This window comes from Oncorhynchus mykiss, chromosome 1, assembly GCF_013265735.2.
Source record: "Oncorhynchus mykiss isolate Arlee chromosome 1, USDA_OmykA_1.1, whole genome shotgun sequence".
Taxonomy (NCBI): Eukaryota; Metazoa; Chordata; class Actinopteri; order Salmoniformes; family Salmonidae; genus Oncorhynchus; species Oncorhynchus mykiss.
The window spans coordinates 16,908,109-16,922,276 of record NC_048565.1 but is presented as its reverse complement, the minus strand read 5'-3'; the positions used below and the strand labels follow the sequence as shown (position 1 = coordinate 16,922,276).

The 14,168-nt window shown below is 41.2% G+C and overlaps 2 protein-coding genes across 4 annotated transcripts; one reads left to right on the top strand and one right to left on the bottom strand.

Annotated features, from left to right (window-relative positions):
• Positions 1-1,331: 1,331 nt before the first annotated feature.
• Positions 1,332-5,795, bottom strand: LOC110492606 (U6 snRNA-associated Sm-like protein LSm4). 2 transcript variants are annotated; one of them, XM_021567067.2, is made up of 5 exons: positions 5,658-5,795; positions 4,966-5,007; positions 4,685-4,783; positions 3,059-3,242; positions 1,332-2,901 (listed from the first exon to the last, which is right to left on the bottom strand). In XM_021567067.2, exons 1-5 carry the CDS (start codon positions 5,658-5,660, stop codon positions 2,780-2,782), a joined length of 450 nt encoding a protein of 149 aa, XP_021422742.1. In that variant the 5' UTR covers positions 5,661-5,795; the 3' UTR covers positions 1,332-2,779. The 2 variants fall into 2 exon arrangements, with proteins under 2 accessions (XP_021422742.1, XP_036810700.1); XM_036954805.1 differs by having other exon boundaries at positions 4,742-4,783.
• Positions 5,796-5,840: 45 nt separating this feature from the next.
• On the top strand, positions 5,841-13,075 carry LOC110492528 (pyroglutamyl-peptidase 1). 2 transcript variants are annotated; one of them, XM_021566956.2, is made up of 5 exons: positions 5,841-5,978; positions 8,629-8,681; positions 9,329-9,445; positions 9,568-9,800; positions 11,509-13,075. In XM_021566956.2, the coding sequence occupies exons 1-5, from the start codon at positions 5,945-5,947 to the stop codon at positions 11,699-11,701; spliced, it is 630 nt and encodes a 209-aa protein (XP_021422631.1). In that variant the 5' UTR covers positions 5,841-5,944; the 3' UTR covers positions 11,702-13,075. The 2 variants fall into 2 exon arrangements, with proteins under 2 accessions (XP_021422631.1, XP_036810626.1); XM_036954731.1 differs by lacking the exon at positions 8,629-8,681 and having other exon boundaries at positions 5,844-5,978.
• Positions 13,076-14,168: the final 1,093 nt, after the last annotated feature.

Below are 14,168 nucleotides of genomic sequence, written 5' to 3'. Positions count from 1 at the left end.
TTCCCATTTTCTCCCCAGTCCCGCAGTCTTTGACTGTAGCCGAATAGCGCATTTGCTATATTTGGGGGTTAGGTTCAGGTGCGGGCATCAGATTTTCTCTTCATCACGTACACTGAGTGTATAAAACATCACAAACAACTTATTTCCATGACAGATTGACCAGATAAATCAAGTTGAAAGCTATGATCCCTTATTGATGTCACTTGTTAAATCCACTTCAATCAGTGTAGATGAACAGTAAGACAGGTTTTAAGCCTTTAGACAATTGAGTCGTGGATTGTGTATGTGCCATTAAGAGGGTGAATGGGCAAGACAAAAGATTTAAGTGCTTTTGAACAGGGTATGGTAGTATGTGCCAGGCACACTGGTTTGAGAATGGTCCACCACCTAAAGGACATCAAGCCAACTGGACACAACTGTGAGAAGCATTGGAGTCAACATTGGCCAGCATCCCTGTAAAATGCTTTCCACACCTTGTAGAGTCCATGCCCTGACAAATTGAGGCTCTGAGGGCAAAAGGGGGTGCAACTCAATATTAGGAAGATGTTCCTCCTAATGTTCTGTACACTCAGTGTATAGTCGGGTGGTTGCAGAAGGGTTAGCATCCATTGTGGGTGGGTGCGGGTGAACAGCTGACCTGTGCACCACTAATGTACGCCTACATTCATACAGGGTTATTATCATCATGAGTCACAGGCCTTCTGATGTCCATTGTCTACTAGCTAACTGTACTAGTTCCAGTTAATTAGTATGGGGACAAAATAATTGCAATCTATATCTATAATCTATATCTATAATATTTTACAGTCTACAACGTTTTAAACTATGAGCAAAGAAATAGGCTAGTAGTTATTGGATTGGCATTAACTCTATGGTTATAATTTTAAAATGGAAAGACAGAAAATGTTTATTAGTCACAAGCTTGAAGGCTTTATCTTGGAGAGAGCCATTTGTCTTTATCTCAGGGGTCTTTATCTGTGGCATATCTTGGCAGAGGAAAACCTTCAACTGGAGACCATTAACCATCTCTCCCCCTCATTCACACACACATCAATACCCTATTCTCTCTCATAGTAGTTGCCCACAATGGTTTGGAATTGTGGCTTATAGGGACAACTAATACTTAGGAGTAATGCTATAGCCATGGATTTGGGTATAGGGTAACTTCAACATTCATTAAAGTATCTCTCATTATCGAGGTCTCTACAAACTAAAAGAAATGCCAGCAAAGTCGGAAAAAGAAAGCCCATTGGCTTGAAACTTCTGTTAATGGAATCTTTCACGTCCTAAAAGTGCTGTTAAAAACAAAATACATTCACCACAGGCAGAAAAAGGCAAACAAGCGTTTTTTATGACTGAGCGCCAAACTTGGAGAACAAAATTCTGTTAAAGTGCTACATAACTTTGATATCCAGGGTCATATTCTTCAAGAAAGAGATGTGGCACATTGGTCTCATAACATTTATGGGACACTAAACCAGTGCTTAGGGAGTTTGGTATTGAAAAACACTTTTTTTTGCCTGATACAAATATTTCAGAGGTAGAGAAACCATCTCCTCATAATTTCCACCAACCCATTGTCAAATAACTACCATGCATTTTACATTTTCAATTGAAGCTAGCTTTTCATGCAAATTAAAGTGAGAATGTTTTTTTCCAGAGCTTCATGTTTTAACTGAAACTAACAGCGATTATGTTCCATTCTGATTCATTTCAAAACAGCCACAAGACATGCAAGACTACAGTAATAAAACTCATAGAACAGCATCATAAATCAGTCACCATCTCACGTGATATTTAACTCCATGAATTATAGCGTCATGTTAATCAGGGCTGCATTATTGCTGATTCAGCAGCTGTGTGATTGCGGTTGTGCTTTAGGGGGCTAGAGAAAGGGTTACACCAGCTTTGTTATATGCATGCTTGATTGTTTATGTTGACTTTTTATTTTTATAGCTGGTTAGTTATACAAGAACATAAACCTGCCATGCAAATTGTGTTTTGTCATTTTAGAGGTAAGCTAGCATGAGCGTAGCAAAATACCTTTTCATTATGTATGTAGACCCATTCAAAACAAATCCAATAGTTATTGTTCTTTCATACATTCAAGTACAGTATACTTAACAAAACATTTATTCTCATGTTATTTTGTATAGGCTAAATTACAACATTATTGTCTCATGTTGCAATTTGCAAATAAACTCCACAAAAGTAAAACATTTAGAAACCCCCAATTGGGACTCTGAAAATAAACTGCCAGACTTCTTGACATTTCTTTAACCAACTAGGTATTATTCCTCATAACACAATCAACTTAAGTCTTCAAATTCCAAGGGCATAAAATGGATGCCAAAAATGGGTGCTTTACATAGCTTATATTACACTGAAGACAATTGGGTACAATCAACGTAGTCGATTGCTCTGGGCACAATAAAACAATAACATTGAACTTCTCAAATTTCGGTTACTGTTGAGTTCTTGTGGACGATAATTACATGTTTCTGACGGTGGCCCAAATTGAAAACTAAACAAAAACTTTAAGGCAAAAATCTGTCTACAAAACCCTGCCCTTTCTGAACTGCACAGAATATTCATAGTTCTCACGTTGTGATTTCACAAATTGGTGGAGGTCAAACACAAATGACTAAGAAATGGCAGTGAGGGAGCAGTAATAGCCATTACAACAGCCATTGTGTAAGGTGACCTCCACTGACTGATAGAGTTGTCATTCTGTGAAAACTACACTCGTTCCTTACATTTGACCTGTCTGTTCCTCTCCTCAGTGCTGGTTCTTGACTCCCTGAGGTTTGCCACCAGCAGGCTTCTTCTCCTGCTGCTGGCCTCTGCCCACTCCTGGCATTCCCACTCCTGGCATGCCCCGACCACGGCCTCCAAAAACACCTAAACATAGAGCATGCATATACAGCATGACACAAACCATTTCAACAAGGAAACACTTAGAAAATGATACTGTCATATAGGCCCCAATTGCTTCACCCTACAAGCACCCCAAACAAATTTTCTCCATTTGCCACTCCAGAGAGGGGTTCCATCTTACCTCTGCCTGCTCCTCCCCCTCGACCCTTGCCCTGCTGTTTGTTCTGCTGCATGCCTCCTCGCCCACGGCCCTTGGACACCACCTCTTCCTTCACCATGTCAATGATCTCATCAGGGATACGCAGGTACTTTATGGTGCTTCCTCTGATGTAACACTCAGGCATCCTCCAAAATTTATCTCCATCCTAAACGATGGGAGCGAATGGGATAAGGGGAGAGTTTCAGCATTAACTTAGTCTCAGTAGAACTCCTACAAACTGAATCTTTTAACTGTCAATAGTGCCATCTTGTGGTGGTTATACATGGTCATTTTTCTGATCGTTGATTCGGAAGTAAGACTTGGCCATGTAGCAAGCCTCTTTTAGAATCAGAGAGTAAAATACGTACACACTCAAGTCTAACATGTAGGCGCAGCATTCCCATTGTAGCGCAACAGTCCCATTACAAGTCAAAATGTTGAACAAACTTAATTTCAACTTACTTTACCTGTTGTTCCTATGTCAAAAGGTAATCTGATATAAAATATCCACAAGGAAGTGTTATCAACCCAATCTGCAGTTTGCTGGTCTGTATTTACGGTTTTTACTTCCAATACTGATGCAATTTGCACAATATAGCCATACCTAACCGAATGGCAAACACTTCCTGCCGGTTGCGAGGAAAAGTGCTTCGGTCGACTACGTTCGGCTATTGTTTACATATTGTGCTTTGCGTGTAATGCATCAAAGAGATAGAAAACACACAGTGACAGAACATACCGGCGCCGCAAAAAAAGAAATCTGGTCTCCACCTGCTGCCAAAAGGACCAACAGCATGTTCAACCAGTAAAATAAGTGTAAATATAATTTTATTCAACATTCTGTCTTGTAGAGACTATTGCATATTTTTTAGGGCGACTTCCGACAGACTGATAATCGATGGAGTAACCATGGTAACAGTCTGATGTTTAGGCAACAATCTAGCCTATTCATTTGTGGTTGTCACTCACAAGCAACCAGTGGTGCTCAAAAGTCATACTTGAGTAGAAGTAAAGCTACCTTAAAAGAAAATGACTAAAGTAAAAGTCTCCCAATAAAACACCCACTGAGTAAAAGTCTAAAAGTATTTGGTTTGAAATATACTTAAGTATCAAAAGTAAATGGAATTGCTAAAATGTACTTAAGTATCAAAAGTAAAAGTATTAAAATGTCAAATTCCTTATATTATGCAAACCTGACAGCACAATTTTCTATTTTTTTAATTTACAGATAGCTAAGGGCACACTACAACACTCTGACATTAATTTACAAATAAATAATTTGTGTTTAGTGAATCCGCCAGATCAGAGGCAGTAGGGATGACCAGGGATGTTCTCGAGGTGTGTGAATTGGACCATTTTCCTGTCAAAATGTAACATGTATTTTTGGGTGTCAGGGAAAATTAATGGAGTAGAAAGTACATTATTTTCTTCAGGAATGTAGTGAAGTAAAAGTTGTCAAAAACATAAAAAGTAAAGTGTAGATACTAAAAAAAACTACTTAAGTAGTACTTTAAAGTATTTTTACACCAATGCAAGCAACCATGTACATATTTCAGATCAGTGGTCACAACTCTTGAGTCTCGACAAGTACTCAGACAAACCCTTTACCCTTGAGGTGCAGATGACTTCTCGTAAATTTATATTCATCCAGTTGTCACAACTGACCAAGTGTCCGTTATACGTCTCTCCATTCTTCAACTCCACCAGCTGAGAAGTATAGGGAAGAAGAATTGGGGTTAGAAATCAAAGCTGTGTGGGTTATGTTTGCACCACAAAAACTAAGGACCAAATCGATATGAACAAACAGAGACATTTGAACTCACATGACTCAAAACTATTCGGAGTAAAATACCACTAGGCAAAAATTGACTAATTTAATCCGTCCTTACCATAGGGTGGTTCTGTGCAGTCTTCAGCAAAGATAGAGGTAGCTGTGAATTTCAAATATAGAGTTAAAAAGTCATAAACTGGGTGGTTTGAGCCCTGAGATCTGATTGGCTGAAAGCCATGTTATATCAGACCGTATACCACGTGTATGACAAAACATTTAGTTGTACTGCTCTAATTAAGATGGTAACCAGTTTATAATAGCAATATGGCACCTCGGGGGTTTGAGGTATATGTCCAGGCACTCCACGATGCGTCGTGTTAAGACCAGCCCTTAGTCGTGGTATATTGGACATATACCACACCCCCTCGTGCCTTATTGCTTAATTATACCAGTACATGTTCAGAACACATGTAAAGTTAGCCATGCACATTTTTACCAACTGACGTTAGCTGGTTTATAATAACCAGTTAGCTAGCACGATAGGTCACATTTGACTTGAAATGCAAACCGTGTTTAAATACAAAATTCCAATCTGTTTATTCTTATAGTAGCTATTTTATATTTTGTGTTAGCTATTAGCGTTAATACAATTAATTAGCAATTTAACTACGTCCACGTTACATTAGCACATAGCTAACGTTAGCTGCATGGTAAACAACAGCCGCGCGTTTGTGCTCGACCCATTCTACGGTCCCACACAAGCAAATAACAGTCGTCATATTACTGTAACTCTATAAAATATATACTTACCATTATAACAGATTATATTACAAACTATCCGGTCAACTGAACTGAATATTTTGGGCATTAATTCTTTACTAACGCTAATGTTTAACGTGCGGAAGTTTAACGGAAGTTGTCGACACAAGTGTACCATAAGTCAATACGTCAGACTTTGGGAGAAAAACGAGACGCGAAAAGCAGCTCGAGAAATAGATGACTGCTTTGGAAGGACAGCAAAATCGGAGACAGGAAAGCTGCGTTCCTTGTTAAATGTAGAATAACAATCGAAAACATTCTCTACAGATACGAAGAATATGGACAATAGTAAGCGGAATGTTGTTGTAACAGGTTAGTGGGTTTTCCTCTACTTGCTCGACTGTACGTAGTTTCTAGTTGGGTCTTTTCAGTCAAGCTCGACACATTAATAATGTGTTTCTTGTATTCGAAAATAAACAGGCCCATGAATAACTGAACATACTAGACATAATTGCACTATTGTTTAACGTTAACGTTAGGAACGTGTCAATGTATACCCTGACCAACTGTATGTTGCAGAATAATATGAAAGTTGTAATATTTCAGACCTCCAGACATGCAGTATTGAGGCTATTTGGCCCATTTTGCATGTGTTTTACTAAATCAAATTCTAGTTTCTAAAAACATGTTTTACATACTGTTGCAGTCTTAAAACAACATTTTGAAACTATGAAACTAGTAAAGCTTTATAGGCATACTGTATTTCTTCTGTCTCCCAGACACAAAGGCCAGTTGAAGACGGGATAGCCCGATAAAATATATGTAGATTGCCTGGGAACAGAGGGCTTCACAAAAGAGAATTGGCCAGCTGCCGACCCTCGCTTGCTCCTTTCACCTCCCTGTCAGACAGATCCCTTGGTCTCCAAGGGAACAACAGACCAGCCCATTAATCCCATAGGGATTCCGAGTGGTGTCTCAACGTTACTGCAGCCACAATCACACATACACTCAGGTGGTGGAAAAAGTACCCAATTGTCATACTTGATTCAAAGTATAGAAACCTTAATAGAAAGTTACTCAAGTAAAAGTGAAAGTCAGCCAGTAAAAGTCTAAAAGTATTTGGTTTTAAATATACCTAAGTATCACAATTAAATGTAATTGCTAAAATATACTTAAGTATCAAAAGTAAAAGTATAAGTCATTTGAAATTCCTTATATTAAGCGAAGCAGACGGCACCATTTTCTTGTCTTTAATTTACCGATAGCCAGGGGCACACTCCAACACTTGGACATTATTTACAAAATATGCAGAGGCAGTAGGAATAACCAATTGTTCTCTTGATAAGTGTGTGAATTTGACCATTTTCCTGTACCGCTAAGCATTCAAAATGTAACAAGTACTTTTGTTTGTCAGGGAAAATGTATGGAGTAAAAAGTACAATATTTGGGGGGAAATGTAGTAAAGTAAAAGTTGTTAAAAATATAAATAGTAAAGTAAAGATACCCAAAAAAACTACTTAGGAGGTACTTTAAAGTATTTTTACTTCAGTACTTTACACCACTGCATACACTATACTGTGTATACAAAAGTATGTGGACTCCCCTTTAAATTAGTTGATCCGGCTATTTCAGCCACACAATGCAATCTCCACAGACAAACATTGGCTGTAGAATGATGAGCTCAGTGAATTTCAATGTGGCACCGACATAGCTTGCCACCTTTCCAACAAGTCAGTTTGTCAAATTTCTGCCATGCTAGAGCTGCCCCGGTCAACTGTAAGTGCTGTTATTGTGAAGTGGAAACATTGAGGAGCAACAATGGCTCAGCCGCGAAGTGGTAGTCCATTCAAGCTCAAAAAATGGGACCGCTGAAGTGCATAGCGTGCAAAAATCGTCTGTCCTCGGTTGCAACTCTCACTACCGAGTTCCAAACTGCCTCTGGAAGCAACGTCAGCACAAGAACTGTTCGTCAGGAACTTCATGAAATGGGTTTCCATGGCCGAGCAGCCACACAGCAGCCACACACAATGCAAAGCATCGGCTGGAGTGGTGTAAAACTCGCCGCAATTGAACTCTAGAGCAGTGGAAACGCGTTCTCTGGAGTGATAAATCATGCTTTATCATCTGGCAGTCCGACGGACGAATATGGGTTTGGCGGATGCCAGGAGAATGCTACCTGCTCCAATGCATAGTGCCAACTGTAAAGTTTGGTGGAGGAGGAAGTCTGGAGCTGTGATTCATGGTTCAGGCTAGGCCTCTTAGTTCCAGCTAAGGGAAGTCTTAATGCTGTAGCATACAATGACATTCTCGACGATTCTGTGCTTCCAACTTTGTGGCAACAGTTTGGGGAAGGCCATTTCCTCTTTCAGCATGACAATACCCCCGTGCACAAAGCAAGGTCCATACAGAAATAGTTTGTTAAGATCAGTATGGAAGAACTTGATTGGCCTGCACAGAGCCCTAACCTCAACCCCATCGAACACCTTTGGGATGAATTGGAACGCCGTCTGCGAGCCAGGCCAACATCAGTGACCTCACTAATGCTCTTGTGGCTGAATGGAAGCAAGTCCCCACAGCAATGTTCTAACATCTAGTGGAAAGCTTTCCTAGAAGATTCAAGACTGTTATAGCAGCAAAGGGGGGACCAACTTCATAATAATGCCACTGTTTTTGGAATGAGATTTTCGACGAGCAGGTGTCCACAAACTTTTGGTCGTGTAGTGTATAAACGCATTATAAAGCTAGCTTTTTATGGGGTTTAGCTTTTTTTTGAGTGGCTCTTCTAGCATAGGTTCTTAGTAGAGTTGTTTTTTCCCCTTCAAGCAAATGTATTGCCAATCAAACCTGGCAAATGTTTGTATAAAATGTTTTTATAAATGTGTATAACACAGATGTAGACCTATAAGTAAGCAACAATCTCAAGTTAATTGAACTTGAGAGAAGCCAACCTGACATTGAACACATTACACACAAAAATCTGCAATTTTTTTAAACAATTTTTAAACGCTGCCATATTTTTTAGGGTTTGAGCCATTTGGAGCGCACACCATTAATGCCAGTTGGGTAGCAGTCCAGGTATGTATATATTGCATATTTTACATAGGCTATATTTAATGGATTAATTATCTATTCTGCCTGAAAACAGTCTCTTTAACTATTATCGTTAAGGATTAATTTATTTTCCTGACAATAACTCAAAACCGCCTATCTTGTTCATGCCTATTTGATAGAACACATCTGTTGTCATGGGATGACAAGTACATCTCACATATGGCTAAATTTGTAGCCATATGTTAGCCATATAGTGTGAGAGAAGCATTATAAGGCTGAAGTGGTGGTGTGGGGCTGTATAGGGATATTGTATAGGGACAATGGTTTTCAGGGTGTCTAGACTGCTTTTAATATCCTTATCAAGTACATTAAAAGCAAACAAAGGGCTGCTTTGTGGCAGGGTCAGGCTGTGGTCAAACAAACCTTAGTCAGTGCTAAAATTCTCTCCTCCAGATTCCAGATATTTCCATCTTTTCCTATTTGTCCTTTCCCAATTTTTATGTTTATGATATCGTCCAATCATATTTATGTTTGTGTTCATTTTTAAATGGACTGAATAGATAAATTAAAGATGACGTCTATTTATTTGAAAAGCAATGAGTGTCGAAATAATGTGAAGACATTTCTATGATCTTTTATGAATATGAATCACCTGTCTTCTTTGTTATAAGGAACTGAAAAAGCTGGGCTTGGGAAAGGACGTAGACCTGCATGTGTATGAGGTGCCTGTCGAGTACCAGGCAGTCCAGAGTTTGGTTCCGTCATTATGGAAGCAGTATCATCCCCAGGTAAGAAAGCAACAAATGGACTATCCTGTCTCCTTTCCTGCTGGTAATATATTCAATATTAAAATTATATGCACCATTTTTGAATTAGTTTGTTTTGTGTCCTTCTCTGCATGGGGAATCAGTTAGTGGTCCATGTTGGAGTCTCGGGTATGGCCACCACCGTTACCTTGGAGAAATGTGGCCGTAACCTTGGCTACAAGGGTCTCGACAACAGCCGCTTCTGTCCCCATTCTCAGTGTTGCATTGAGGGGGGTCCTGACTGCATTGACTCTGTTATTGACATGGAATCGGTCTGCAAGAGAGTGACAGCCTCTGGCCTAGGTGTAGCAGTGTCCGTCTCAAAAGATGCTGGCAGGTAAACATCCTCTTGTTGTGTGCCTTTGTGTTTGCGACATTGATTTTGTTAGCAATGTGCATGCATACCTGTAGTTCAAATAATATTTTAGGTCTACGTTTTCCCAACACTTACTGTAGAACCACCGCTTAGAGCAGTGGTATTCAAACTTTTTACACCAGAATTCCTGGAACCCCATTTTTTCCTCAAGAATTTCTTGCGACCCCATCCCAAATCGAATGACACAACCTTAAAATCTTAAAAATAAACCAATAAATACATTTAGTCAATAAAATAAAAAATGTCTAATTATCTTTCTCAAAAACATTTGTATATTGTCCCATACAATTATTATTTATTTTTTTCACCTTGATCTAACCGGGTAGGCTAGTTGAGAACAAGTTCTCATTTACAACCTGGCCAAGATAAAGCAAAGCAGTGCGACACAAACAACAACACGGAGTTACACATGGAATAAACAAACATACAGTCAATAATACAATAGAAAAAGTATATTTACAATGTGTGCAAATGAGGTAGGACAAGGGAGGTAAGGCAATAAATAGGCCAAAGTGGTGAAATAAATACAATATAGCAATTAAACACTGGAGTGATAGATGCGCAGAAGATTAGTGTGCAAGTAGAGATACTGGGGTGCAAAGGAACAAAATAAAAAATCAAATAAACAACAGTATGGGGATGAGGTAGTTGGATGGGCTATTTACAGATGAGCTATGTACAGGTGCAGTGATCTGTGAGCTGCTCTGACAGCTGGTGCTTAAAGCTAGTGAGGGAGATACGAGTCTCCAGCTTCAGTGATTTTTGCAGTTCGTTACAGTCATTGTCAGCAGAGAACTGGAAGGAAAGGTGGCCGAAGGAGGAATTGGCTTTGGGGGTGACCAGTGAAATATACCTTCTGGAGCGCGTGCTACGGGCGGGTGTTGCTATGGTGACCAGTGAGCTGAGATAAGGCAGGGCGTTACCTAGCAAAGACTTATAGATGACCTGGAGCCAGTGGGTTTGGCGACAAATATGTAGTGAGGGCCAGCCAACGAGAGCATCCAGGTCGCAATGGTGGGTGGTGACAAAACAGATGGCACTGTGATAGACTGTATCCAATTTGCTGAGTAGATAGTTGGAGACTATTTTGCAAATGACATCGCCAAAGTCAAGGATCGGTAGGATAGTCAGTTTTACGATGGTATGTTTGGCAGCATGAGTGAAGGATGCTTTGTTGCAAAATAGGAAGCCGATTCTAGATTTAATTTTGGATTGGAGATGCTTAATGTGAGTCTGGAAGGAGAGTTTACACTCTAACCAAACACCTAGGTATTTGTAGTTGTCCACATATTCTAAATCAGAACTGTCCAGACTACTGATGCTGGACAGGCAGGCAGGTGTGGGCAGCTATCGGTTGAAGCGCATGTATTTAGTTTTACATGCATTTAAGAGCAGTTGGAGGCCATGGATAATCTGTACTACAATAATCTGTACTCTTGATTTTTTGTTCACCAAAAAATACGTTTTATTTTATTTAAGTTTTAGCCACCCCGGCAAGAGTTCCCTGGACCCCAAATTTGAATGCCGCTGGCTTAAAGGGTGTCTCAGGAAGAGTTGGGATATGCAAAAACCACATTTTCAATTCACACATGCATAGGATAAATATAAGCACCCACCAAAGTATTATTATTATTAGAACCATTATCTTCATTCCTGTCTTTCCTGACAGATACCTCTGTGACTTCACCTACTACACCTCTCTGTACCTGAGCCACGGGCGCTCAGCGTTCGTCCACGTGCCTCCCATAGCAAAGCCTTATAGTGGAGAGGACCTGGGTAGAGCCCTTCAAGCCATCATACAAGAGATGCTGAACATGCTAGACAGAGCCGAAGAGAAGATCCACTGCCAGCACGTGCACTAAGTGACATGCTAGACAGAGCCGAAGAGAAGATCCACTGCCAGCACGTGCACTAAGTGACCTGCGAAAGCCAACTGCCTTTACCCCTTACACACAGGAGATATTATGCAGTTAACCACAAATACCCCAATAACGTGCAAATGAGGAAATGGCAACGAAACGGACACTTCCAGTTGACTCATTCCACAGACATTTTTTCACGTTCTTCGTTGATGTTGCCTCAAGCACTTTACCTGGCCCAGTATTTTTTTTTTTTTATCTTAGTGGTTATGGATAGAGGTGAGGTGAGTAAAAGCTGATCCAGGTCTAGTGTTTAGGTGTAACTTGAGCTTTCTCCACATCCGTGTTCTGGGGAATTTAACTGGAATTACTGGAATTGACAGAAGGGAGCCACCTGCTTGCGTTAAGAGTGCTACTCTTTTTTAATCTGTTTTCATGGTTTCCTGGTTTTGGCTCTTTATCCATACTTTCACTGTAATCTCAGAAACAGTGTATGGAAAATTCCTTTTCTACATCAACTCACTGTACAAGTTCCACATTATTTATTGGGGTCTTTCCTTTTTCCTTTCAGTTATTTTAAGGGGAATTTCTGACTTTGGTTGTTACTCATCATCTTGAAGAGTTGTTTTTCTTACCAGCTTTTTCATTGAAGTCTGAGGCATCCACTTGTTGGTACTACTTAAGTCATGCTAGTACTTTCTGTATTTATGTATATTATTTAATGGTGTTAGCTTAAGGTGTTTAGCTAGATTTATATGTTCTGAATGTGCCTGAAACATTTTCTGTAAAGCATTATTTAAAGAGAAATTCACATTGTTTTTGCATATTTCCCCCGTTCATTATCTGAACATTTGTTTGTCGTTTTTTGTATAAAAAATGTTTTAAAAAACAAAATTCAGATAGTTACTTTTAAATGCAAAATGTTGCTCTTTTACATTGATAACGTATTGTTTCTTGAGTCTTTTTATTTATCAGAAGTTGTACATTTGCCTTCTTTTACTAAGGTATCAAGAAATGTGTTTTGACTGGTAGCTCTTTGGTATTGTTTGACAGATACGGCATTAGTTCAATGAACTTCATCAGATCAGTATTGTCACCGGTTTATTTCTCTATTTGGTTAGGTCAGGGTGTGATTTGGGTGGGCATTCTATGTTTTCTATTTCTTTGTTTTTGGCCGAGTGGTTCCCAATCAGAGGCAGCTGTCTATCGTTGTCTCTGATTGGGAATCATACTTAGGCAGCCTTTTTCCCACCTATGTTGTGGGTAATTATTTATTTTCTGTGAGTGTTTGTGTGCGCCACGGTTGCGTCATGTTCGGTTTCTGTTTACCTGTTTTTTTTGTGAAAGTTTCACTTTATTAAAAGATGTGGAATTACATGCATGCTGTGCCTTGGCTCATCTATGACAGGGAGTTTGAAGACCAAGCAGCGTGCGCCAACTTGGAGGACGAGCTGGACCGGGGAGGAGATTATGGTAGGGGACAAGGCCCGGTCACGGAAGCCCGAGAGGCAGCTCCAAAAAAAAATGGGGTGGGGCACACGAGGAGATTGGCGGAGTCAGGGTTAAGACCTGAGCCAACTTCCCGTGCTTACCGTGGGGTGCATGTGACCGATCAGGCACCGTGTGATGCGCACTGTGTCTCCAGTGAGCATTCACAGGCCGGTGCGCTCTGTGCCAGCGCCCGGAATTGGCCCGGGCGGAAGTGGGCATCCAGTCAGGACGGGTTGTGCCAGCTCTATGCTCGAGACCTCCAGTGCGCCTCCATAGCCCAGTGTATCCGGTGCCTGCTCCACGCACCAGGCTTCCAGTGCATCTCCCCAGTCCGGTGAGACCTGTTCCGGTTCCACGTACCAGGCCTTCAGTATGTCTCCGCAGCCTGGTAAGCCCTGTGGCAGCTCCACGCACCAGGCTTCCAGTACGTCTCCCCAGTCCGGTGAGACCTGTTCCGGCTCCACGTACGAAGCCTCTAGTGATGATCCATGGCCCGGAGCCTGTAGTGATGATCCATGGCACGAAGCCTCTAGTGATGATCCATGGCCCGGAGCCTGTAGTGTTGATACATGGCCCTAGAGCCTGTAGTGATGATCCATGGCCTGTAGCCTCCAGTGATAATCCATGGCTCGGAGCCTCCAGTGATGATCCATGGCACGAAGCCTCCAGTGACGATCCATAGTCCGGAGCCTCCAGCGACGGTCCCCAGTCCGGAGCCTCCAGCGACGGTCCCCAGTCCGGAGCCTCCAGCGACGGTCCCCAGTCCGGAGCCTCCAGCGACGGTCCCCAGTCCGGTTCCACGGAAGGGGAGGGATCAGCGTGCGGAGCGGGGGCTACGTCCCGAACCGGAGCCCCCACCCGGGCCCTCCACTATAGAGTCAGGTTTTGCAGCCGGAGTCCGCACCTTTTGGGGGGGGGGGGGGTACTACTATCACGCCATGACCTTAGAGCCGTTTTATTTCTCTACTTGGTTAGGTCG

Bases quoted from the DNA above. Each gene is read 5' to 3' on its own strand.
- LOC110492606 (XM_021567067.2), bottom strand. The intron at 4,784-4,965 runs GTAAGGACGGAT...TATACTTCTCAG, and splicing joins CTGCACAGAACCACCCTATG to CTGGTGGAGTTGAAGAATGG. The intron at 2,902-3,058 runs GTAAGATGGAAC...CTCTATGTTTAG, and splicing joins AGGGGGAGGAGCAGGCAGAG to GTGTTTTTGGAGGCCGTGGT.
- LOC110492528 (XM_021566956.2), top strand. From the start codon at position 5,945: ATGGACAATAGTAAGCGGAATGTTGTTGTAACAG. The intron at 9,446-9,567 runs GTAAGAAAGCAA...ATGGGGAATCAG, and splicing joins GGAAGCAGTATCATCCCCAG to TTAGTGGTCCATGTTGGAGT. The intron at 9,801-11,508 runs GTAAACATCCTC...CTTTCCTGACAG, and splicing joins GTCTCAAAAGATGCTGGCAG to ATACCTCTGTGACTTCACCT.